General features: G+C 44.0%; 3 protein-coding genes across 4 annotated transcripts in view; 2 read left to right on the top strand and 1 right to left on the bottom strand.

Annotated features, from left to right (window-relative positions):
• Window positions 1-776: 776 nt before the first annotated feature.
• On the top strand, window positions 777-5,329 carry LOC138612938 (G1/S-specific cyclin-D1-like). Its single transcript, XM_069686471.1, has 5 exons — window positions 777-1,093; window positions 2,503-2,718; window positions 3,589-3,748; window positions 4,664-4,812; window positions 4,896-5,329. Exons 1-5 carry the CDS (start codon window positions 890-892, stop codon window positions 5,046-5,048), a joined length of 882 nt encoding a protein of 293 aa, XP_069542572.1. The 5' UTR covers window positions 777-889; the 3' UTR covers window positions 5,049-5,329.
• A 3,485-nt stretch (window positions 5,330-8,814) lies between these two features.
• On the top strand, window positions 8,815-19,165 carry LOC138613081 (C-signal-like). The gene is made up of 7 exons (XM_069686659.1): window positions 8,815-9,084; window positions 11,137-11,191; window positions 12,545-12,741; window positions 12,964-13,018; window positions 15,974-16,092; window positions 17,783-17,893; window positions 18,060-19,165. The coding sequence occupies exons 1-7, from the start codon at window positions 8,938-8,940 to the stop codon at window positions 18,171-18,173; spliced, it is 798 nt and encodes a 265-aa protein (XP_069542760.1). The 5' UTR covers window positions 8,815-8,937; the 3' UTR covers window positions 18,174-19,165.
• Window positions 19,166-20,181: 1,016 nt separating this feature from the next.
• The window catches only part of bcar1 (BCAR1 scaffold protein, Cas family member), a 65,038-nt gene continuing 60,518 nt past the window's right edge, over window positions 20,182-24,701 (bottom strand). For both annotated transcript variants that reach the window (XM_069686390.1, XM_069686389.1), the window contains exons 5-8: window positions 24,079-24,456; window positions 22,611-23,486; window positions 21,960-22,046; window positions 20,182-21,644 (exon numbers count right to left, since the gene is read on the bottom strand). In XM_069686390.1, coding sequence (XP_069542491.1) covers window positions 21,099-21,644; window positions 21,960-22,046; window positions 22,611-23,486; window positions 24,079-24,456 — 1,887 coding nt within the window. In that variant the 3' untranslated portion in view covers window positions 20,182-21,098. The remainder of the gene's footprint in view (window positions 21,645-21,959; window positions 22,047-22,610; window positions 23,487-24,078; window positions 24,457-24,701) is intronic.

Below are 24,701 nucleotides of genomic sequence, written 5' to 3'. Positions count from 1 at the left end.
TCAGTGTCCGATTAAAAATGAAAGGGCCAGACGCAAATTTGAGTTCTGAGACTAAAAAACACAAAACAAGTGTATCTCTATCCTCTTTCGTAACTTTCGATATAAAAATAAAAGGTTCTTTATAAACGGTCTTTCAAACAGAAATTACATTTTATTAATCTCAGTATTTTGTATTGATGAAGCGAGGATGTTTTAACATTTCCGCACAAAACACCAGAATCATCTTCATAGCTGGATATCACACAAGATAAGAGGAAACGTTTAATAATGTATGATAGTTTTTTACTGTTTCATATACTTCAACAATGTGCTATACAGTGCTAGCTCTTTGAGGTTTTGTGTGTATACGAGTTTAATTATGGAAAAATAATAACCTTGAATAATTCAAGTATTAAACAGGATTTAAATTCACTTTCAAAAGTCATCTCATAGCCTGCAGCGTATTTGTGATCTTCGGTGATTTATGGGAAAGGTTGTTTTATTTTGAAATGATTCACCGGATGTGATACGCTGTTATCTGATTGTTTGACGCCATCCGCATATAAATAGGCGCAGCAGCAGCATGAATGTAGTAAACTTCACTTACTTCACTCTGCCGGTAGAAACCACCAACACTCCGGTCTGTCCGGTAACCGTGTGAGTGCAACAAAAGAAAGAAAGAAAGAAAGTGAAGAAATACCGGGGGAGCAGGAATAAGCGGACACACTGACACACCGGAGAGAATCAAGGATTAATTTAGTTTACCGGTAACTTTATTAAAGTAGAATAAAGTTGGAAGACGCTTTTGTCTCTAAAATGTTGAGCGGTTAATAAACGTTCATTTTGAGCTAATTTAAAGCTTGTTTCAAAGCAAACAGCTGAAACACTCAGTGTTACAGTGCTGAGGTAAATGGAAGCGCAGTTGTTGTGTTGTGAGGGGGACAGGCCTGCCATCCGGAGGGCCTACCGGGACTCCAACCTGTTGACTGACCGGGTCCTGAACGCTCTGCTGCGGACAGAAGACAAGTACCTCCCCGCTGCCAACTACTTCAAATGCGTCCAGAAAGAGATATCTCCGTACATGAGGAGGATAGTGGCCACCTGGATGCTGGAGGTCAGTGACTAAAGCCAATACTTTATGTTATACGATAGAATAACTTTCTCAAAGCTTCTCTATTTATCTGCAAAGTCATATTTTAGTTTTCTGAGCAATTTAATACCGCTGATAAATTCGGCATGCATGCCATAATAGAATTCATTATATAATCCTAACTTCAGGAATAGATTCAGACTGCTCTCTAGCACTGCTGTTGTGCCTGTGAAAGGGGACAGAGAGAAAAAAAGGTGTAATGACATGAATGTGAAAGTAAAGTATGCCGAATTGAGCTTCTTGTACTGAAGATTCTGAGGGACCAGAAAAGTTACATATAATGAAGCGTTGTCGTTAAACAAGCAGCATTGTTTTATTTACCGTATTTTTTCAATGGAGTTTGGGATGCTTTCGTGGAACGTACTGGAGTTGCTATCAAAAACATATGATAAACATTAGCTTGATACAAGTCAGCAATGTGTATTTAGTAACAATGTGTAGCAAAAGGACATTAAAACGGATGATGCCATGAGTAAAATGTTCGTTTTAATCAGTTTATGGAGTTAAAAAGTAGTCATTGCTTCAACAAATGCCCTGTCGTCGCCTTCTTTACCTAAAATAAACTTTCATACGCTCACATGCACGTTTTTCTTAACAGCGTAGAAAGCCGTTTCAAATCCATAGAACGAGTATACTTTAACGGTGAAACGATTCAGGAATATTTTAAGTCTGTTTTGAAAAAGTTGCGAGCTTCAGGCTGTGCAGACCACGCGCTGCCTTTGTGTTGGGGGCTCGTGGGGAACTAAAGGGTTCTCAAGTTTTACTGAGGCTCCTCAGACAATGCAATTAACATGATTTAACTTTACAGCCCGTATACAGACACAGAGACACATCCTGTGTAAAGCAGTCCTGTTGTTTACTGCTTGTTTGATTGATTTTTTTTGTAATAATACATCAGCACCATTTATCTATGAGAGTAACACTGTTTTTTCTTACTTTACTTACTGTATAGTTTTCTTATGTGGCTTCCAACAACTGAAAAAAAGATACAAAACTTCCAAGAAATATATTAATTCTGGAACTATGAGTAATTACCTGTTAATAATGTGAAACTAAGCTCGGGCAACCAAATCTGACAGTAATGAAACTGCAACTAACTTTGGATTTTGGTCGTTTATTGACTGAGATTATTAATTTGTTTAATATTTAATTTTATAAGTCAAGTATTATAAGTACAAGTTCTGTTTTTTTAATGACATTTCTCTCATTGTGACATAAATGTCCAGACGTCAGCCATATTTTGCACAGTTGTCATCACTGCACCATTCCCAATCTTTTTTAAAGGGTAAATGAGGCTGCAGTGACAAGAGTGAGTGTTGTCATGATATTGGTTAATACACAGTAATAACTAACAGTGTGGTTTGTTTGTGCAGGTGTGTGAGGAGCAGAAGTGTGAGGAGGACGTCTTCCCCCTCGCCATGAACTACCTGGACCGCTTCCTTTCAGTAGAACGAACAAACAAGACTCACCTGCAGTTACTGGGAGCTGCCTGCATGTTCCTGGCATCCAAACTGAAGGAGACAATCCCCCTCACTGCGGAGAAACTCTGCATCTACACCGACAACTCCATCACACCAACACAGCTGCTGGTAGGTCATCAGGAGTGGACAGAGCCTGAGCCCGATTCACACATGTTTGGGTTTATTTCACCTCACAGAACACAGGTGTCTGTGGTCTACTGCTGCCTCCATCAGTTAGTTTGTCTTAGTGTTGGATTGGATCTTAACTAAACATTTTAAAACCCTAATGTGACACAGTGACACAACTAAACCTGCCGATTGTCAGTGGAGTCTGGTGTGTGTGCAGAGAGCGATGTAACGTCTGTGTGTGGTTAAAACAATCATCTTCCTCTGTAACAAAAAGGTCTATCTCTGTAGGGATCCTTTCTGTAATGTTGTCACACACTTAGAATAACAATCTGAGCCTGTCAGTGGAAACAACAAGAACTTTTAGTGGGCGACCTTTGACCCATCAAGGATTATGTTGCAGCCGTCACAGCCTGTTTCACTGCTGCAGGATGAACACATCTACTGGAGACGTTCACACTGTTTGTACCTTTTAGTCAATTCGACCCCAAAATATGTAAAGTCAAAGTGGGGGCTCTATAATTTTCCCGCCTGCTGCACTTTACTTTAGATGAAGATTTCTCAGCAGCAGAAGGCTCTGGATCTGCGGCCCCTGGAGGATGCCTCCTGATCTTCTCCTGTATCCCTCTCTCATTGATCATCACTTTAGGCCACTGTTTGAAAGAAATGGCTGCACGATCTTCAAGTTATCTGTGTGCACATGGTCCCCTGAGGAGGAATCCTAACAGACTCGGCGACCCTCTGAGCTTTTCCTTCAGTGCTACCTTAAAGCCAAAAATCCCCTCATGCAGACAAAACCTAATGTGTGTTGATCCGTGCATCTGTCCGTGGATCACACTTGAACCTGGCCTTCTGTCCTCTCTGTCCTCACAGCAGATGGAGCTGATGGTCCTGAACAAGCTGAAGTGGGACCTGGCTTCTGTAACCCCTCTGGACTTCATCGACCACTTCCTGTCTCGGCTGGCTGTCAGGAGAGAGCACAGGCCGATCCTCAGGAAGCACGCGCAGACGTTTGTGGCGCTCTGTGCGACAGGTACGCATCACTCTAAACCTCTCGTGTTTGTATTTAAAGGGGTTTCTTATCCATGAGCTCTGCTTAGTATTTGTTTTAGAAGTGTGCAATCAAACATGAAATATGCAGAAAGTTGGGACATAATAAAGGTCACTTTCACTAGATAGTTGACAGGACAGCAGACGGAGCTTAAAATAAAATGCAAAAAAATACAAAGAAGGCAAAGATCGTACATGACAAAAACAAGATAGGATGAATGCACATGTAATATAGTAATGATGCTGCTGCAAAAATGAAAGTAGTAACCCTTCCAACCACACTTTGTGCCTCACTTACGGCCTGCATTAAAGGTATGTTTGCTTTTAAAGGACGACACTTTAGTCTGTACGTATGTTATGTTCTTCAGTATGTTGGAACTGCTGCAGGAGTTTGTTCAATGTCCCAACATGTGTTAGCTTATTACATTGTGAATGCTGTGAGTGTATTTGGACATCTTTAGAGTTGTGTCCCCGCTGCAGCTGTTCACAAAGTTTTAACTACAGTATCAGTGTGGATGCCTTTAAACCTTACCTGAGGTGCACCTTTAATAGTAGCAGGAACTATCCTCAACCTTGCTGATAGGAAACAAAACAAGTTCTGGTCGAGCCATGCAGTTGAAATGAGGCACAAGCACACATTCATAGTGGAGCACTTATATTTCTAGTTATGTATGTTTTTGTGTTTCCTTTGTGATCTCTAAACATAACAGATCAGATAATTGCCGCCATGATCACGTTTTAGTTTCTTTCAAAGTATTAAAAACATCCGTGAGTTTCTTTCTCCTTTAAACACAGAATCTGGACTTCTTGTTTCTGATTCATGTCTCACATTTATCTCCGTTTGACTCCTGAATGTTTCGGTTTCTCTGTCTAAAAGTTTCATTTTGACGTCCTGCAGATGTGAAGTTCATAGCCAGCCCCCCGTCCATGGTGGCTGCAGGCAGCATGGTGGCAGCAGTGGAGGGTTTACAGATGAGGATGGAGGGAAACACCACCATCTCTCAGAAACTGACGGAGCAGCTGGCTCAGACCATCAGGAGCGACCCGGTGAGCCCACCTGTCCGTCACATGATCGCTGTGGTGTAAATAACATGTCTGGTTATCAAACTAACCTGTCTGTCCCTCCTCAGGACTGTCTCAGAGCGTGTCAGGAGCAGATCGAGTCGCTGCTGGAGACCAGCCTCAGACGGGCTCAACAGCAGCAACACTCGGAGAGCAAGAGCGTCAGCGAGGGGCAGGACCTCTCTGCTACGCCCACAGACGTCCGGGACATAAACATCTGATGGAGGATGGGAGATGGAACAAGTCAAACTGATACAGTCACACACACACGCAGAAACACACATGGATTTGTTACACGTGATGTGGTGTGTGTGGTCTGGAGCGCTCTGAAGAGACTGGACTCAACGGTGTGTCCGACTGTTAATGTGACGTCCAGTATGAACTGTGCAGAGAGCGGGAGGAGGTGACCGGACACCAACACGTCCAGGACAAACTAAAGACTGATATATAAAGCAACAGTGAAGACGGCTGACAGAGGAATGTGTGTGTGTGTGTGTGTGTGTGTGTGCAGCTCTTTATCTGTGAGGAGCAGGTGGAAGCATGCAGACAGGTGTTTTAAAACCTGCGTGAACCTTCGGGCTCCTAAAGTGAATCTGTGTAACGCCTGAGACTGAAGCCAGGCTGCGTCCACACTGGTGTGATTTTGTTGTAAAAGCAGAACTCTTGTTTGGTGTTCTGTCCTGTTTGTTCACACCCTCATCACATGACCACCCGCACACAGAAGACAAACATCAGCCTTTAGTAAACATGAAGAACTCTCTACAGCTCTGCTGACCTTGTTCTCTTTGCTTGCTGCTGTTGGACGTCACGTGCAGGACGGAGGCTATGATTGGAGCTGTTCCATTCACACGCCAGCTGAGCGTTAGTGGTCATGTGATTTCAGGTGTGTAAGTTAGAACAGGTATGGTGTTCTGACCAGAGATGGTTTTTGTTCTGTAATAAAGCCGTAGCAGTGTGGCCTCAGCCTGATCGGTGTGTGTACATGTCTGTGGGCCTGTATTGATTCAAACATTAAAAATAACACATCAAATAATGAAGTCTGTGCTTCACATTGTGACACCGTAGCATGAGCGGGTCTGCTCACTGTGGGGCTGCTGTGTCTGTCAGGAATATGAAACAGAGCACGGTGTCATGAGAGAACTGCTGCTGTGATTTGGCACTAAAAGAAAAAATGAATTGATTAATATACATTTAATGTGAGATGTATTTAACAGTCATTTAGAACAGAGCTGAGGTGTGTGCTCACTCTTTACTGCAGCCACTTAGAGCCCAACTTTACGAGCATTTTAAAGGTAAATAAAAATGTATTCTAGTTTATATTTGGATCTTTAAAATGCAGAAGTGATTTTTACATGTACGTTTGTCTTACAGCAGTCTGATAAATACAGGCCCTGTCAACATGTAAAGTAACAGCTTCATGTCCAGACATTTTCCTCTAACAGAAAATTAAATGTAGAACATTTGGCAGGGCTGCACGGTGGTGAAGTGGTTAGCACTGTCGCCTCACAGCTAGAAGGTTCCTGGTTCGAGTCCTGGTTCAGACGTAGTGGGCCTTCCTGTGTTAGTCTGCATGTTCTCCCCGTGCATGCGTGGGTTCCCTCCGGGTACTCCGGCTTCCTCCCACAGTCCACAGACATGCTCTTTGGGTTCATGGTGACTCTAAATCGCCCGTAGGTGTGAATGAGAGCGTGAAAGGTTGTCTATCTGTGTGTCAGCCCTGTGATTGACAGGTGACCTGTCCAGGTGTAACCCCGCCTCTCGCCCAATGACAGCTGGGATAGATAATGGATGATAGAACATAGATGTTTCAAACCAGTGGTTCTGGTTCCTTGATTGGGCTCTGCAGCAGTTTATTCAATCTAACTTAATCAATAAGCAACAGAATGAATGTGTGGCTGTTTAGGTCATTGCTTTTATACACCATCATTAATAACACACCTCACAGGGAAAAGACTCTTACTAAGCAAGGGTCTGTGGCCCAGTTAGTTTCAGTTGAGGGTCATTGATGATATGTTTAAGATTGTGTTCTGTGTTCTCTCAGAGGTTTGGCTTCCTGAACTTTGGACCCCAAAAGGCTCTATAGAGCCACAGTGTAGTGCACAGGTTACACCACTAGAGGGAGCCACCTCAGCATCGTTTTGGTTTACCAGATGAAAACAGACACTGAGCTGAAGCTTTGTCTGATGAAATGATGTCTGACTTGGATTCTTCAGGCTGCATGTCACATGTCATTTCCTGTGTTCGTTATAAGTAAGAATCCAAACTCGCTGTCTGAAGCGTCTAACGGGGGCTGTGTGACTCTGCTTCTGATATTTATTATTCATACTCGTACTGGAAGTTTACAGCGTACAGTTCTGCTGCTCCTTCAGACACACCACAGGATGGGTCTGAACGGATCGGACAGCAGCTTCTGTCTGGTTCATGTTGGTGCTTTGTCGTTGTTTGAAGGACACTGAATTAAAGGTCTGATAAAACTCTTTGTGATGTTTGGATGATCTCTTTTCCAATATTACGAGCTGAAATCTTCTGTCCAGTTGTGTCCGAGATGTTGTTGCAACCTAAAACCAGCAGCTTTGCTCCAAAAGGTACGACTGCATGGTGACAGCAGTTGGCAGGTTCACCTTACCACAAACCTCTGCTCAGTGAAACAGCAGGTGGAGAGGGTGTGAAATACATCAGAGCCAATGCTTCAGTCATGGACCGACCCTCAAACCCCTGCTCTATGTCATGCAGAACACTGACACACCTGCAGCTGCTTGAGTTCTTATTAGCAGCGTCTGAGCTAACTGTAGCTAACAGAAAGACTTTCATGCATATCATACCAAACTACAAACATGTCAAGTTTCAACCATAAAGTTTGATCAGGTTTCTTTCTCTTCAGTCTGCAGACTTCAGGGTGACTTTGCAGAGATGGCAGCCATCTTGTTTTTACACTGATTAGTGTATTGTGCTTTTGCCACCACTAGATGGCACAAACAGGTCTAAGTTAAACCATGGAGTAAAGGATGTCCATCCATCCTTTATCGATACCGCTTATCCTGTTCAGGGTCCCGGCTGTCATTGGGCGAGAGGCGGGGTTACACCTGGACAGGTCAGCTGTCAATCACAGGGCTGACACACAGAGACAGACAACCTTTCACGCTCACATTCACACCTACAGGTGATTTAGAGTCACCAGTGAAGCTAACGAGCATGTCTGTGGACTGTGGGAGGAAGCTGAAAGGTTTATTATTGAGTTAATGGAAGAAGACAGCGTGCAAGACTATTATTGTTCTGTTGGTCCACTGATAACTGGTCGTTCAGTGTGCTCGTAGGTGCGGCTACCTGTCAGGAAAAGGTAAGTACGGTTTTAAAAGAAAAGATTTCCGAAAGAAACTGTTTCCAGAAAGGTACACTAAAACAATATGATGACAACTGAACATTTTTGTTTCAATTATATTACACACAACCCTACACCTGTCTTAGGGTAATTTAACTCCTCTCAGGCTCCGCCCTCTTGTCCAAATATGGTCACTTCAGGCTCAAATGATGGACTCAGATTAAACTTCTGTGCTTGTTTAAAGCCATGATGCAACAACATTTAACTACACAGGAGGATGTTGTGTCTTCAGCACGGTCAGCCTGTCCACAGTTACAACATCGTCCCTGCAGACAGGAGGAAGACTGTAGTGTCTTCAGTGTGCTAATGTCATTTTCCTGCAGCTGTGGGTAAAACCACAACCTTTCTACATCAGCTGACATCATCGCGAGTTTCTTGTTCTCTGTGGGACAACACGAAACTCTGAGAGGACTGATGGACACCTGTCTGAATAAATCTTTATACGTTCAGGAGCCAAAAATGTCACAGCAGGTTTAACAGGATGGCTGAGAAGGAGATCAGATACATGATGAAAAGAAATGAACAGAGTTTTTTATCCACACAGACGTGAGAGGCTCGGCCCGGCCTTCCTCAGAGAACACACCTTCACCAAGTGAGTGACTCACACAGCAGGAGCGTGGCAGCAACACTGAGCACACACACGTTCAGTCAGTGTCACAGCAGAGAGAGAGAGAGAAAGAGCAGACAGACAGACAGACAGACAGACAGCTGCTTGGCTCTAATCCACCAACATGTCACAGAAGCTGGACGGGAACATTTTGGTGACTGGGACCAACAGAGGGATCGGACTGGAGCTGGTCAGACAGCTGGCTCAGCAGGCCGGAGAGGAGACCCACCTGTACGCCAGCTGCAGGGAGCCGCAAGGGAGCCAGGCTCAGGTGAGACTCTTTCACACCTGACAGAGTTCTGAGAGCAGAAGAAGAGCTGAACATGTGACGATCAGAAGCTGTGTCTGTGTGGTTTCATGTTGTCTGAATTTAACCTCTTCAGAAACATATTTTTGTCTCTCGTTTTATCTCTAACTCTGAATTTAAAATGCTCATTTTAAGTGTGACAAACAGTTTTATGGCTTCAGCTTCTGCAAAGAAAGTGTTTCATTTGTTTTATCACTTTATAAAAAACAAGGTGCTCACACGCTGGATAAGTCAGTTGAGTTAAAAATGTAGCCACACACATACACACCCACAAAGCTGTGTATTAATCTGCAGCGGCATTAAACATTAAAAACCTCAACATGTATTTCAACAAAGGAGTCAAAGGATGAGGAACAGCTTGGTGGCCTTAAGTAATCAGGATGTTTACAGTCGTACGGGGTCGTTGTGTTTGTGTCCGCTGCAGCGTTACATTTTTTTTGATCACACATGCTGATGAGCGGGATGAAACCTTTGGTCACTTCTTTCTCCAACAGTAAGAGATCACTGTTGATGAATAAGAAGTCAGAATGAAGTCACAAAGGTATCGTAAACGTTTGGTTTGGTGTCAGTTTCAGAGACGTGCTGCAGTTTGGGTTCAAATAAGGACTGTGTTGTTTTTTTAAACAATAATTTTTGGGTTATTTTCAGTTGTAACACTGCATGTTAAATTTCATCAAATGAATAGGCAAGTGAATAAATGATAGTAATTAAACCAGCAGTAAAACGCAGATGTTACAGTAATGATGGAAATATTAAGTCACAAAGCAAACACGTCTCACCGGGGTTCATTTGGTATTAAATATCAGATGTAGAACATTCTGTGCACACTGATGATTTAATAATAATATATAATATCCTCAGAGTAACGTGCGAGTGTTGGATTACAAAGTGTTTTGAACACAGAGTTGAGTTACAGCAAATGTTCGTGTCATTTACCAACATAACAGCTGTTTGTGTAAACACATCTGTTAGCAGCAGAGACAGTCTGACTCTGAAGGCCTTCAACACGCACTCCTGATAATCTCCAGAAAAATGCAGGAAGTGAAGACGGCAGACACTGAGTGTAACTCTGATCAGCATCAGAGTCCAAACACACTGAGTGAGGCGGTCCTCCACACGCTGTCATTAGGTGTTAGTCCATAGTTTATGATGACATTTATGTTATAACATCTTCACCACTGTTTACCAGTTTCAACAAGAGTCTCATTTACATGTTCACCACCAATAACTCCTGGAGCCAATGAAGCTGTAAAGGAACATGTTATCTACATCACTGCAGATATCAGCTCCTCTGATCATCCTGTACAGACAACGTGAGGACGTTTCAGCCCCATTTAGCAGAATGACCAGAGGCAGGCAGAAGCTGCAAGTCTTCATCCATCAGAAGTTAAAGGGTCATTCAAACCTGGAGCTTTTTTTTACTGACTCTGGGACTGAAATGACCAAAACATTTTAAAACGTCTCCAGTAGATGTGTTCATCCTGCAGCAGTGAAACAGGCTGACGGCTGCAACATAATCCTTGATGGGTCAAAGGTCGTCCACTAAAAGTTCTTGTTGTTTCCACTGACAGGCTCAGATTGTTATTCTATGTGTGTGACAACATGACAGAAAGGATCCCTACAGAGATAGACCTTTTTGTTACAGAGGAAGATGATTTTTTTAACCACACAGACGTTACATCGCTCTCTGCACACACACCAGACTCCATGCATAAAAACACTGATTTAAGCTCAGAAGTGCTGGTCAACCGCTGCTTCCAATGTTTTTTTTATTGTTATTGTGTGACAAATATTGTGTTTGATCTAACTGAAACCATTTGACCATCAAAGTCACAAGTTTTGGTACACACGTATATTTCATTTTATTTATTGATCTAAACACATAGTGAGTAGTTAGTCTGCTTCTCTCCAGCCTGTTTCTGATACATGTCCTTATTTGTGTAATGAAGAGAATAAATCTATCTTCTGTCTTTCTCACGCTCCATCATGTCTCCCTCTTCTGTCTGTGTCCTGCAGGAGCTGAGAGACCTCGCCGCTCAGTATCCTGGAAAGATCACGATAATCCGAATGGGTAAACCCACTCTGAAACATGTTCTGTCACTGCCTCCTCACACTGGATCAGAAACGTCTAAACATCACAACTTTTTTATTCCTTCAAACATCTGAGACAAAAGTTACATTTGAGCTCTGCTCAATCAGCACACATTCATGTAGTTTGACAGACCTTTATAATAGATTCATTTATGTCGAGATAACAAAGCTGCTTTCCTCGTGATAATGGAATTCTCTGAAAACTGTTTTGTGGTTTTGCAGCTCTGGAGAGTAGCTGTGCACGCTACAGTGTTCCCGCTTTGTTATCACGAGATAACGAACAGGCTGAGGCCTGCCCGAGATTTAATCTGCAGATTCACTCAAAAATCGGCTTCAGGAAACACTCTTTGTTTGATGGTTTTGCTCGTTATTCAAAGAGTGAGGAGACAACTTAATGTGAAAACGAGCATCAAGTGTGCATTAATCAAAATGTTGTAATCATTAGCATTATAGCTAGGCTGCATTTAACACACAGCTGCTATTAGCTTTTAGCTTTACAATATCTGATCATATAAAAAAGGTCAGTGGTGTTGAGTTGAAGGAGCTGTCATGCAGGATATCTATACAGAATAACACCAGAACCAATGCAGTCTCATACTTACTTTAACACTGGTATTTATTATTATGGAACAGGGGCTTATAGTGATTTATTAGTTTTATTAAACAATATAGACAATGTTAAATCCCTAAATGTATTTTTGGCTACTGCCACTAGAACAGAAGAGGCCCGGGGATGGATCCCTGGAGAACTCCCCGAGTCACTCAACACAAAGTTCTGTTGTCTCTGGGCTCAAACAGAGCCCAACCCTGTTTACCAGTCTGTATATAAGCAGAGAGAAAGCGACAACATGTTTTGTGCTCTGCAAAGACCCTTTTTTATATCCTCAGCATGTCATTTTTATTTTATTTATAAAAAATAATGTGGACGACACAAATATAATCTTTAAGCCCGAACCCTAAAGAGACAGTGTTAGTGCTCGATGTGCTCGAAACCCTGTCTGGAAAACATCCAAACATTTCTCACTTCCAAGAAGGTATTTAGCTGCTGAAAATGAGACGTTTTAATGTTGTTATATTCAAATGAGGTTTGATATGAGCCTGCATGTGTTCATTGGTGTTGGAAATATCCTGAGGGAAAGGATTTGATGCCATGCAGTTAAAAACGTTGAAACAGCCGAGGAGGATTTTAGTTCGATTGTATTTGTTCTACTTTTGATTGATATGAACAAATGATATGATCTCCCCACAATTCCATACCATCAGTATATGTATATCTCTTTGATTATCAAGCGCCTCTGCATGTGGTTGAGTGTGTGTGTATGAACATCTGCAGACTTGTCAGATGAGGAGAGTATCTCAGCTGCTGTCCGGGCTGTGAGCGAGCAGATCGGAGACGATGGGTTGAACCTTCTCATCAACAACGCTGCTATAAACAAACCAGCCGCATCAGCCACGCTAGCGACCACCGGGAAAAAGGACATGATGGACGCATTCGAAACCAATGTGGTCGGACCGTTTCTGCTTGCAAAGGTTGGTTAGTCTGACTCCTGACAGGATCCACATCATGTCCTCATCACTGCTCAGGTGTTACAGATCAAATAGTAAAAGCACAATAAAAAAAAGACAACAAATTAGACAGTAATAGATTGTGGAGAGCTCAGCACATGCAGTTACTTTATTTTAAACGATTGAGATAAAAAAAACACTACTTGTTCACCAGTCAGTAAATGGGATCTCTCTCTTTGTCTTCAGATGTTTCTTCCACACCTCCAGAGAGCAGCTGAGACATCACCTGAGAAGGACAAAGGTAAACATCTCCATCATGTCGTTCAGTCTCAGACACAGTTAGAGCATTATATGAATACAAACAGGGGTTAGAGCCCCACTGATCAGAACCGTTGTGTATGTATTGTTTGTCTGCAAGGAGGGCAGATTACAAAACAATCTTGTTGATATGCAACCTTCACATATGGACCATCTACGGTGGCCCTGTAGTTCAAAACACTACAGCATCTCAGAAAACACACCAGCAGAACAAGCAAGACTTAAAACGGAGAGGTTAGGTGCGTGTTGGACATCGATCTTCGTTCTGATTTGATGCACTGTCTCTCAGTCCAGAGAGCGTCTGATAGGCTACACTGTCCGCAGTGTTTAAGTTCAGTTTCAGTCCGGTTGATAAGTGGTGACGTCACATGTCTGCATTGAACTGTTTCTGGTCCAAGCCGCTACAACTTCTCCTATCCACAAAATGCCTCAGTGCTGTTTTCCTCTCTGTGTTAACTAAGTCTAAATTATACCTTCAGTTGTCTTTTATTGATCTCCATGTGTTTGTGACGTGTCTCTGACGGGTTTGTTGTCACAGATGGTAAAATAGATAAACTACGAGGCGAAACAACGTTTGGCTTTTAGCGGTGGATGCTACCGTTAGCTAACTTTAGCTTAAAAGCACAGAAATGTTTGGCAACCCAAACATGAAGAATGGGTTCACAGCTTTTTATACAGTCTGTGGTTCACAGCAAAAACAAGCCTTATAGAAACGTTCAGCCTTATCAGGAGTGGGTCAGCTGATTACACGAGTCAGATTTACTCCTACATTTTAAGATAGGTGGAAAACAAAGCCAAACAGGAAGTCAACATCCAGACAACTTGTGTTTAACTTTGTTCTGTGTTAGCCGAGCTAGCGCCTTGTGCTAGTGTAAACCTTTACGGTGTTGGATGAGAAATGTTCCTTTTTCTACAGGCATACATCGTGCATGATAACATGTTGACTTTATATGTAAGTGCTCCTGAACAGAGAGCAGGGAGAGGCTACGTAGTGACAATGATTTACACCTGAGCTTCATAAAAGTATCGATAGCAGACCTGCTCACATCTGAGCTACTACGGTCTCTAACTTAGCCCCGGCCCGGTACCCATCATTTACATCATTTATAACTCACTTACCCTCCAAAACCTGGTTGTTCAAACTTTGTTTTTCATGGATGCACAGATTTCTATCAGTCCTGAATGTTTATATTATAAATACATTAACAGGAACATCTGTGGAAGGCATCTCGTTAGCTTGCTAGAAGAGTTGTGAGAGGCTTTCATGGAAAACAGGGTTGATGTGAGCTAGCTGTTACAATGAAACGTGTTTAGTTCCTGTTTGACTCTAAAAGACGCCTCAGTATAAAAAAGTGATTCACAGGTTCTGCTCGTGTTTACTTGGTAGTGTCATAGTGACTGATGAAGCGTTTGGACCCAGGAGTGGATTCACGTCAGACTTAAGATGATGCATACTCTTTCTGTTTGAAGTCTGCTGTGTTTTGTGATTGGCTGTAGTGTTTTGCCCTTCAGGGCCACCATAACCATCTAACATGCCTCTGACTAAAGAAGATTACGTAACTCAGCCATAATAAACTCCATAGATTTACTCATAAACTGGTCTTGAATACAGCAGCATGAATGCAGCATTTTAACTGATACGCTGTTTTTTTTGCTGCTCTGAAAAATGCTTTCAAAACTCTCACTGACTGGAGGTATCAATCTGAGCGCAGTGTCGCTGCATCCTGACACTTTTTACTCTCTCATGGCAGAGTGGTTTTCATGAGTATCCTCCTGATGTACAATTCTTTTAAAATTGATTAAGATTGTGTTTTTTGTTTCATTAAAATGTTTGGAGCTGCTTGGATCCTGAGAGGGCTCCCTCCCTCAAAGAGAGGAGCCATGTTCATCAACTCTTTTGAGTGTCTCTGACTGAAATGTTTTCTGTTGAGCTTTTCCAAAAGGATCTGATCTGGGTGAAAACCTTTCAATCATCCTTGACTCCTCACCCAACCCCGCAGTAATCCACAAGTTATCGCCCGCTGCACGCCCTCCCCCCATCATCCCAACATCCTCCCTACATTTAACGTTCTGGACGATCGTGGTTTGGAACGTTCTGTACCGCGGAGGCGGGATTGTGAGAAACAATCCTCTTTCACTGACGCCTCCTGTCCCAGACCTTGCCCACGCTCTGTTGGCTAAACAGATCAAAGAAGTAAGATAGGCCCATTTCACAATCCTCCTTTAACTCTGTTCCTTAAAAGCCCGTTGGCGTTGCCTCTACACAACATACTCCTCTACTCTGCAAAAAGAGACTAATACTAGCTTTACCTCTTTAACAATCAAAGCCTCAACGTCATCATTCCTAGTCCAGACCTCTCCTTGAATATTTGATTATGGACCACGCCATCACCCTGACCTATAAGGCCATGGATCTCTTCTTTCAAAACTGCACGTCACTGCTGCATTAAAGTTTTGTCCATCCACCCAGGCTTCGAAAAGAGCCTGTTGTTTTGCAGTACGCCTCACTTTGACTAGTAGGCCTGTAGCAGCTTTCAGAAGTCCTGTCTGATTCTCATTTACAACTACAGACCCCTCACATTCTCCACGTTTTTCACAATGCTCGTGTCTGCCCCTCATCATTACCTCGGGCTGACCAATCCCACGGATCTTTCATGAATCTCTTTGTTCTTCTTATGAGAAAGCCTTAGGGCCCTACTCTCTCATACAGCTTTAGGGACATCTCCTATCGGGGATTCGAACACTCAAACTAGCTCCAAGCTGCTAGCTCGTTGGCCATCGCAATTATGCCACACACGCACACACACACACACACACACACACACACACGATCCCTTTGAGAACACTTTGTGTAAAATCTCCTAACCCAAAGCAGTGTTTACCATTCTTATACCTTTCTTATGACTGAAGTCTCCACGCCTCTGTCTGTGTCTCTCAGGTGATAAGATGTCGTGCAGGAGGTCAGCCATCATCAATGTCTCCACGCTCATCTCATCCCTACAGAAATGTCCAGAAACCTTCCCCTATGCAAAGATGTATCCTTATAGGAGCAGCAAGGTAACATTGACTTATTATTCCTGGATTTATTGGCTAATTCAAAATGATCGTTTGAAATATGACAGAATCATTGTTATTAATGTAGAGGAATTATAGAAGACAAGGCTCTTTTATTTGACATCATCAGGCAGGATCAAACCACAAGACAGACCAGGTTCAGGATCCACGTCAGCTGAGGTTGTAATCAATCGATCAAATCCATCCATTTTATTTATATATATATATATATATATATATATATATATATTAAACCATGTTTGACAAAAATATGTTTGACGTGTATTTTGATTTTATAGTTTGACTCATGTCCCATCTGTTAACATGGAGGAGGCGGGCTTTATGAGCTATACTGCAGCCAGTCAGCAGGGGGCGATAGAGAGGGTTTGGCTTCACTTTCAGGGAGCTGTCATGTTGTCCATCTTTTTATACAGTCTATGCAGTAGACCAGCTCCTGTGTTCTGTGACTTAAAATTGCTGTTACCAATGGAGTCTGGTGGCTTTGAGGAGACCGATTTAACAGCCGCTTCTGGTTTTAAAAAAAGGATCTTTACTCCTAAAGAAAGTCTGCAGGGAACGGGCACTTTAAGTGGACGTACTTAGCAAAGGTACAGTTCCCTACATGAATGAAGAAATCAACTGGAGCAATTCAGAAACTTTTTGTACCTTTTAGTCATTCAGACGACAAGATCTGAAAACATTGGGCCAAAGTTAAAAAATAAATGGATTTCCTTTCAGGCAGGATGGGGCTTTTTTCAGATGAAACTTGAACTTGAACTTTGACATAAGACATACTGTGCAGCTATTTCATTATTCCAGGTTTAATCATGCCCTCGGCAGAACAAATAAGGAAGTGTTGCAGAATGTTGTCTGGCTAAGGATGACACGAGCGCTGTGGGTGTGGAGGAAGGGAAAGTATGTAAAGTCATTGTGTCTGGGCTCTAATCCACTCACACAGGTGTGTTCACCTGTCAGCTGTGTTTGTGTGGTTACACTGCAGTTAACAGTCAGTGTATGAATAAATAAACAGCTATTGTTGTGCTGCACTGACATCTCCCTGCCTCTCCTATCGGTTCTGTTGCACCTGTTAGGGCAGAACAACTTTCACATTCATCACTGTTGTCAGGACAGAGTTCAGAGAGTCCACAGCACCTCCAGCCTGAGCCCAGCTCAATCAGTCTGAATCAATCACTGCTGAGTTTAGAGACTTTAGTCTCTGCATTTTATCCATCCTCACTGCACTGATTAACATGATTACCTTACTGCTGTAAGCTTGTTTGGAACTAATAACACGACTGCTGGCATCTCACCAATGTGTGAGTAAACCATGCACCTCAAACCAGCCAGGGCCGTGGAGCCGACACGCCTCAGTGAGAAGCAGCAATTGATGTTATTAGTGCAGAAATAACTCAGTGTGTGTGTGTGTGTGTGCGCGTGTGTGTGTGTGCGTGTGTGCGTGTGTGCGTTTGTGCGTGCGTGTGTCTCTGAGGCTTAAGTGAAAACATGACAGAGACACTTGAACTTGCACTGTTACACCAAATACTCATCTGTTAAAATAATTAGCTGCACTAGTGAACACAGAATATGATCTGCTCTGATTGAAATGTTAGTGAGAGGCTTTAGAAACCCTTCTTCAAAGAAACATGATACTTTACTTTGTCATGCTTAAATTGTTGAACTGCTGTCGTCACAGGTGGCGCTGAATATGCTGACTTGCTGTCAAGCCGAGGACTTCAAAGAACACAACATCCTGGTGACGGCCATCCACCCAGGCTGGGTCCGCACTGACATGGGAGGAGAAAAGGTGAGGAGTATTTAGTTTAGCTTGGAATCTAATCCCTATTTTAAAGTGTAACATCATCAAACAGTAATGTTAGTCAGGAAGTGGTTGCAGCTAACATTAGCGGTTTCGAAGGATAGTAAATAAGTTAACTCTATTTGTCCTGTCTTGTGTCTGTCGTCTCCTCCAGGCTCCGATGAGCGCTCAGGACAGCGTGATCAGGATGATCAGTGTGATGTCATCCCTCAGCAACAAAGACTGTGGGAAGCTTCTGGACTGTCAGGGCAACACGATCCCCTGGTAGCAGGCGGCAGGACCACCACAGCAGGACCACCGCAGCAGGCCTACCAGACTGAAGATACTTCCATATGAATATAAACAACATAAATATAAACAGCAAATATAAAGCAGGCTATTAACCAGGTAACAGCCACCTTTGTCTGACACCAGGAGTCACATTATTTTTTGTATCTGTATGTTGTTGGTAACTTCACATTTTGAAATACATATTTTTTTGACCATCTTTCTTTGATCGCGTCCTGGATGAGCTCTTTGATTTCAGGTGAAGAGATTCTTTAAAGCAGCAGTAGATGTGATGCAGTGCCATCTAGTGGTGAGGCTGCAGATAGCAGCTTACTGCTCCCTGACCCTCTCCTTCCAAACATGCAGGAGAAGCTGGAAAATCAAAGATCCTCTTAAGCGCCCTACATCTTACTCACTGGACATGTGATTGTTTTTCTCTCTGCATGGATGACACTGTATGCATGAAGTTATTGTGATGTTTGTTATTCTGTAATCAGCCTCCTGTCCTTATTGGCCATGAAGCGAGTCCTGAGTAGACAGTAGGGTCACTAAGCGATGGGGATGAGATGAAATGTCCTTTTTCTTTTTTATTCAAAATTTTTGCTCAAGCTAAAGTAGGTTTCAGTGATGTGAGAATGAGAATGAGAATTGTGAATCTTACAATGTTAGTCAGTTTAATATAAACTTCTGTTGCTGTGCTTCACCAGAAAGAGCCCTTGTTAGGCTGCGTCAGGTGTAAACATCCGGCACACAACTGACAGAAAGAATACACCTTTAATCCGTCCTTCAGAGCTTCACATCGCTTAGACTCAGGACCACAGGTCATCAGAGCGTCCCTACTTGTTATTCAGTCAAATTAAAAACACTGAGAAGAGGAATGTCGACACTGATGCTACATTAAAATAACTATAGCAACATCGTCTGCACCTCTGCTCGTGTTGCTGTTTAACTGTATTTGCTTTTTACTACAATAAAGTATATTTTTAAACATTGTACATTGAAAGACTTTTATTATTGTATGATTCCTAACAGGTATCCCGAATGCCCCCCCGGGGATCAATAAAGGATTATCTTAAAGGGACCTTGAAAACCTTTTAGCCAACTCGGCTGTATTTTTATCTGTTTTGATTTAAATTAATTCTCCCTTTTTAAATGATAGAAAATGTAATTGTAGCTGTAAGAACACCTTTGTTTACAAGTTATTTTCTCTGTTTTGACCTTCTTGCTCGTGTTTGGTGCACTTCAACCCCACATTTCAGGGACCTTCATTTAGTCACTGATGCTCCCATTTAGAGTCACACAGACCAGGCAGCAGTGGAGGGTTTCGGGCGGGGCTACCTGTGATTGACAAGTCGTTACCACAGCAACCTGAAAAATGTCTTATGCAGTGTTGAGTCGTACATAAAGACGCTAAGAGGAGTTGACTGGTCATATAATTTAGCATCCCAATTATCATAGCAATATACAGTTACCATTGATCATGGATTCACTTTGCTAATCAAGCTAGCGCTGGTGGTAGCAGATTCTTTAGAGTTAGCTAATCCCTCACATCTCACCACCTCCACCGTCCAAATATGGTCACGTCTTGCTCCAGAAAAACAGGATGGCCAACATGCCAAACCTGTTGACCACAGCGACCTGAAAAAGTTCAGAGTTCAGTTTGACCTAAAGACACTGTTAGCGGTCTAACATTCATTTTTAGGTGCTAGCCAAAATTAGCATCCCAATTAATAACACAGTTACATGAGTGAAAGATGCTAACCATGCTAGTACTAGCATTTTTGATAACCTCTCGCTCACCTTTAGCTCCACCCTCTCGTCCATGTATGGTCACTTTGGCTCCAAAAAAACATGTTGATGGCAAACAGACTTCAGAACAAACCAATGTGTGACGTTGTGGTGGCCACGCCCACTTCTTACATACAGTCTGTGATTACTTCAGTTAAGATAATGGTGATAAAAGGCTCCTGTGCATCATCACAGTGTCTTAATAAAAACAGAATATCAGCGTCAGAGAAAAGAAGGAAAGCAGGTTTAATTTCATTTGTAGTTTTTAACCTTGTACACTCCTTTCCTCTTACACATGCCTCTTACAAAACAGCCTACGTATATTCCCCCAAAACAGTTATCTGGACATCTTTTGGCAGCAGTGATGCCTGCACTGAGTTTTAATCATTGTGGACGACTTTATTGATCCACAGGCGCCGACACACAGAGGCGGCATGTCGAGCTGTCAGTCTGTCATCAGGTGGAGGTTAAAGACGGGGTGTGTGTGCTCCAGTGTTTCTTATCTGTAAAGTGTGCCTTTGTCAGGGTCGGAGAAGAGCGTCGACGTACTACAACATACAGTCATACATATCATCTGGAATTTACACATCCATAACAAGAAGGATACAAGAATCAGCCATAATTATATGGTATAGTCATAATAATAACAATTATTGATATTGTCTAAAAACTACACTTATGTTTTCATCTTCAAAAAAACAGAACCATATATTTATATTTATGTACTGAAGTCTTTTTCTGACTAAATATGTAACTTAAATATTTACAATGATTATTTTACAACCATTGGCCCAGCCCACTGAAGATAAAATGTTCCTTTAGCTTGTGAATAAAAAGTGTGGAGGAAGGAGGGATGAGGGAGGAATAGTCCCAGTGAGGGGTGAAACATAAGGTCAGTGACCCCGTTCCCAGACAGGGTCCAGCAGACCCCCAGGATCCAGGCCGCACAGGGTTTCCCACGCTACATGTCAGGAGCATTAGGGACGCAGGGTCTCGGTGCTCCAGGGGAGCCCCGGCCCTCTTCCTGCTGTGGGGGCGCACAGGGTCTCCCACCCCTTGTTGCAGGGAGGGTTTGCTCCCCGTGTTTCTCAGTTTGTGTCACTGTTTGGTGTCTCCGCCTCCTCCCCCCTCCTCCCCCCTACATGACCAGCAGCTGTCCCAGCACCATCCTGAACTGCTGCGTGCACCCTGCCAGCTCCCTCACCCGCTCCGTCATCTCGCGGGCGGCTCCGGGGGAGGGGTACTGCAGCGCCGCCGTCTTGGTGCTGATGACGATGTCTTTGAGTTTTTCACAGAGCGTGTTGCTGCTCTGGGCCACGTGCGCCCTCACCTCGGGGGACTTCGCCTGCCGGGACAGCGTGTCACCGATGAACACCAGCTTGTGCGCGCTGAGGATGACGAACTTGCTGTGCGCCACGAAGATCTTGGGCGGCTGGTTGGAGTTGACAGAGGTGAAGAAGGCGTCGATGGCGTTGGTGACGGTAGTGACGTTCTGCTCGCACTGCTCCTGGTAGAAGAGGAGGAGCTGCCGGTCGCCGTGGCACAGTTTGGAGGAGGAGGGGCCTCCGGAGCCGTTCTGGCCCAGCTGGTTGGCCATAGGGTGGTGTGGGGGCGGGACCCAGCCCGTCATGTCGTTGTTGATAGGCCGGCTGACTTCCTGTTCGAGCCGCTCAAACTGTTTGATCTGGAAGAAGAGAAGAGGAGGAGGAGGAGGAGGAGACATTTACTACTTCATCACTCAGACAGAGCTGGAACAATAAGCCAATCATTGTTAAAATAAGGATGAAAAGTCTTTTATCTTGTAAAATCAAAAGTCAGGACGTGACTGCAGTTTGTGTCTGTATGATGGTTTTAGACCAAGTAAGTGAACATGTCTGCCCCCTGGTGGTAGGGCATGGACTAAAGCAGCTTCTCATTATGACACATTTTTAAAGTGAGTGTGATGAAGGATGAGGACACATACACACACACACACACACACACACACACACACACACACCTGTTGCTGTGCCAGTTGTGTCTTGTGTCTTGTGATGTTTCCTTTCTCCAGCAGCTGTCTTTGGTTCTTCTCAAACTCTTCCTTTCCCTGACGGACAAACACACACAGAGTTACAACACTGTCAATAACGTACACGAAACGTTGATAACACATCTCACAGAGCAGCCTCTGACTCCCTCTGGTGGTCACAGACAGGAACTATAATAACATTAGTGGATCTGACGCTCCCTCCCTTGAATCGACTACTGCTGTGTTCGAAATGCTACACAGGCAAAGTGACTCTTTCCTGCTGCAGAGGATTGTGGGTCAGAACAGAGCAGAAAGCATGCAGGCTTGAATGCTGCTGATGGCTTTCCCACCGTGGATAAATAAAGTCTTTCTGATTATGACTAAAAAGTATGGCATTATGTTGTTGTTGAATTGTAACGCAGCTCATTTGTCACTTAACCTTCTGACATACACAGACTTTTCCAGCTCCTCACCTGGGCTCAAGCACACAGAACATCACCTTTCATGTTGCAATAGATAGTTTCAGCCAAACACAAGCATATTGTCTCTACTCAACTTCTGACCAAATGAAATGTCCTCACGATAATGTAAAAAGAGGGATGTGTGAGCGGTGTGTGTGTGTCTGTGTGTGTGTGTGTGTACCTGTAGATGGACATAGTCGTAGTCCTCCATCCAGCCTTCCTCTGTGGTCTCGTACGGCCGGTCCACGCCCTCCTCTTCCTCTGCAGCTGTAAACTTTGGCGGGGAGGGGAGGGGCCGTGACTGAATGTTGGTCTTCTCTCCTCCCTGATAGCTCCCACTTCCTGATCCTGTCATGTGACCACTGACGTCCCCTGGGATCGGAGGAAGTGGCAGCTGCTGCTGCAGCCGGTTGGTCCGTTTGAAGAGCAGCGAGGCGTTACCGTGGAGGAAGGAGGCGAGCTGCTTGGCGTCGTCTGGGATTCCTCTCGCCGTCATGATTAGTCGGTCTAAGTCGTCCCCGCCTGGTGGGGGCGCTGTGAGCGCTGCGTGGGACCAGGAGATGGTGTCTAAGCTCTGACTGTGTCGAATCAAACTCTGGAAGACCTCCTCCATCTTCCCCACCTGTCGGCCCAGTTTGGTCTGCAGAGAGCGGTCGGTGGCCTGGGCTGCATTCGCCACAGCACCACGGGCGAACTCCAGGAAGTCCCGTACAGTGGCACGGACCCGGTCAGCCGCCTGATGGATGGCCGAAAGGTTCCCCTCCAGGTGAGCCGGGCTCCTCCAGTTGCCTGTGATAAATGACATCATAAGGGACACGCTGGACTCCACAGCCTGCTGGAGGCGAGACAGACGCTCCATGGCCTGCTCCAGGTCCAGGATGAGGGGTTTCCCTGCAGTGGAGCCAGTGGCAGGAAGTGAGGAGGAGGTGTCGCGGACCGGGACCATGTCTAAGGATGAAGCAGAGTGGTTGCTCCGTGTGCTTCCTGTGCTCGAGGCCGACAGACGCTTAAAGGACATGGTCAGCTCCTCACTGGTGGACTGAGCATCACGCACCACCTGACACACACAAACACACACGTTACCATACATCACCACAAAATAAACGGTTGAGACAATCTGATATAAGAAAAAACTAAGATGGTGATGGGTAGTCTTATATCTTAAAACCTGAGCCTGATTTTCACAGATTTTAAAGTCTAAATGACTAAAATCACAAATAAACTAACTGATGGAGGCAGTTAGACAAACAGCTCCTGTGTGCTGTGAGCTTAAATCAGTGTTTTTCTGAATGGAGTCTGGTGTGTGTGCAGAGAGCAATGTAACGTCTGTCTGTGGTTAAATCAGTCATCTTCCTCTGTAACAAAAAGGTCTATCTCTGTAGGGATCCTTTCTGTAATGTTGTCACACACTTAGAATAACAATCTGAGCCTGTCAGTGGAAACAACAAGAACTTTTAGTGGACGACCTTTGACCCATCAAGGATTATGTTGCAGCCATTACAGCCTGTTTCACTGCTGCAGGATGAACACATCGACTGATCAATTACAATCTTTTTGTACATTAGTCATTCAGACCCCAAAGTTTGTAGAAATGAGGCCCAATGAGTTAAGTGCAGGTTTTATCCTTTAAGGCACTTTAACTGTCGTACCTGTGGCGGGACGTCGTACACATACTGGTCTCTCTCTCCTCCTTTCTCCTCTCGCTCTCGGGGGAAGTCGTACACGTCCTGGGTGTGATGCCCTCCGGTCCGCAGGCTGGCCGGGATGTCGTATATGTCCTGGCGGGCCTGGCTGACTCCGCCCCTGTCTCCATGGTACAGCTTGTCAGTCAGGATGGGCGGCGGGACGTCGTACACGTCCTCTGGGATCGGCGGCTCGTCGTCGTCGTTGAGGTTGTTGTGCAGGTACTGACCAGGGGGGAGGGGTGGTTTGAGTTTGGCAAAGTGGGGGGGCACGTCGTAAGTCTCCTCTCTGATTGGCTGTGAGTCAGGGACGTCTTTACTGACAGACGGCGGGAAGTCGTAAACCTGAAGAGAGACAGAGGGAGAGAAATATCCTGTAAGTGTTACATGAAGTCGTTTGGTTTGTACTTATTACAGTTACAGCTTCAGCCTCATGTCAGGAGCAGATTATTGGCTGTTTGAACACAACGCCCGATATGCATTTAGACCATGCACTATAGAAAAGGTTATTCTTATAAATATACATTTATTTCCCAAATCCAGGGAGAGAACAAATCTATCGTTCTGTCCCTTAGAGCCTGACACATAAT

This window comes from Semicossyphus pulcher, unplaced genomic scaffold (genome assembly GCF_022749685.1).
Source record: "Semicossyphus pulcher isolate SPU_LCO1_2020_fin unplaced genomic scaffold, fSemPul1.0.p SCAF_8, whole genome shotgun sequence".
NCBI classification, from domain to species: Eukaryota; Metazoa; Chordata; class Actinopteri; order Labriformes; family Labridae; genus Semicossyphus; species Semicossyphus pulcher.
The sequence above is the reverse complement of the archived record's forward strand: the minus strand, read 5'-3'. Positions and strand labels throughout refer to the sequence as shown.

Excerpts from the sequence above, each read along its gene's own strand:
- LOC138612938 (XM_069686471.1), top strand. The coding sequence starts at position 890 with ATGGAAGCGCAGTTGTTGTGTTGTGAGGGGGACAGGCCTGCCATCCGG. Across the intron at positions 1,094-2,502 it reads TGGCCACCTGGATGCTGGAG|GTGTGTGAGGAGCAGAAGTG; the intron begins GTCAGTGACTAA and ends TTGTTTGTGCAG. Across the intron at positions 3,749-4,663 it reads TGTGGCGCTCTGTGCGACAG|ATGTGAAGTTCATAGCCAGC; the intron begins GTACGCATCACT and ends GACGTCCTGCAG.
- LOC138613081 (XM_069686659.1), top strand. The coding sequence starts at position 8,938 with ATGTCACAGAAGCTGGACGGGAACATTTTGGTGACTGGGACCAACAGA. Across the intron at positions 12,742-12,963 it reads GACCGTTTCTGCTTGCAAAG|ATGTTTCTTCCACACCTCCA; the intron begins GTTGGTTAGTCT and ends CTTTGTCTTCAG. Across the intron at positions 17,894-18,059 it reads CTGACATGGGAGGAGAAAAG|GCTCCGATGAGCGCTCAGGA; the intron begins GTGAGGAGTATT and ends CGTCTCCTCCAG.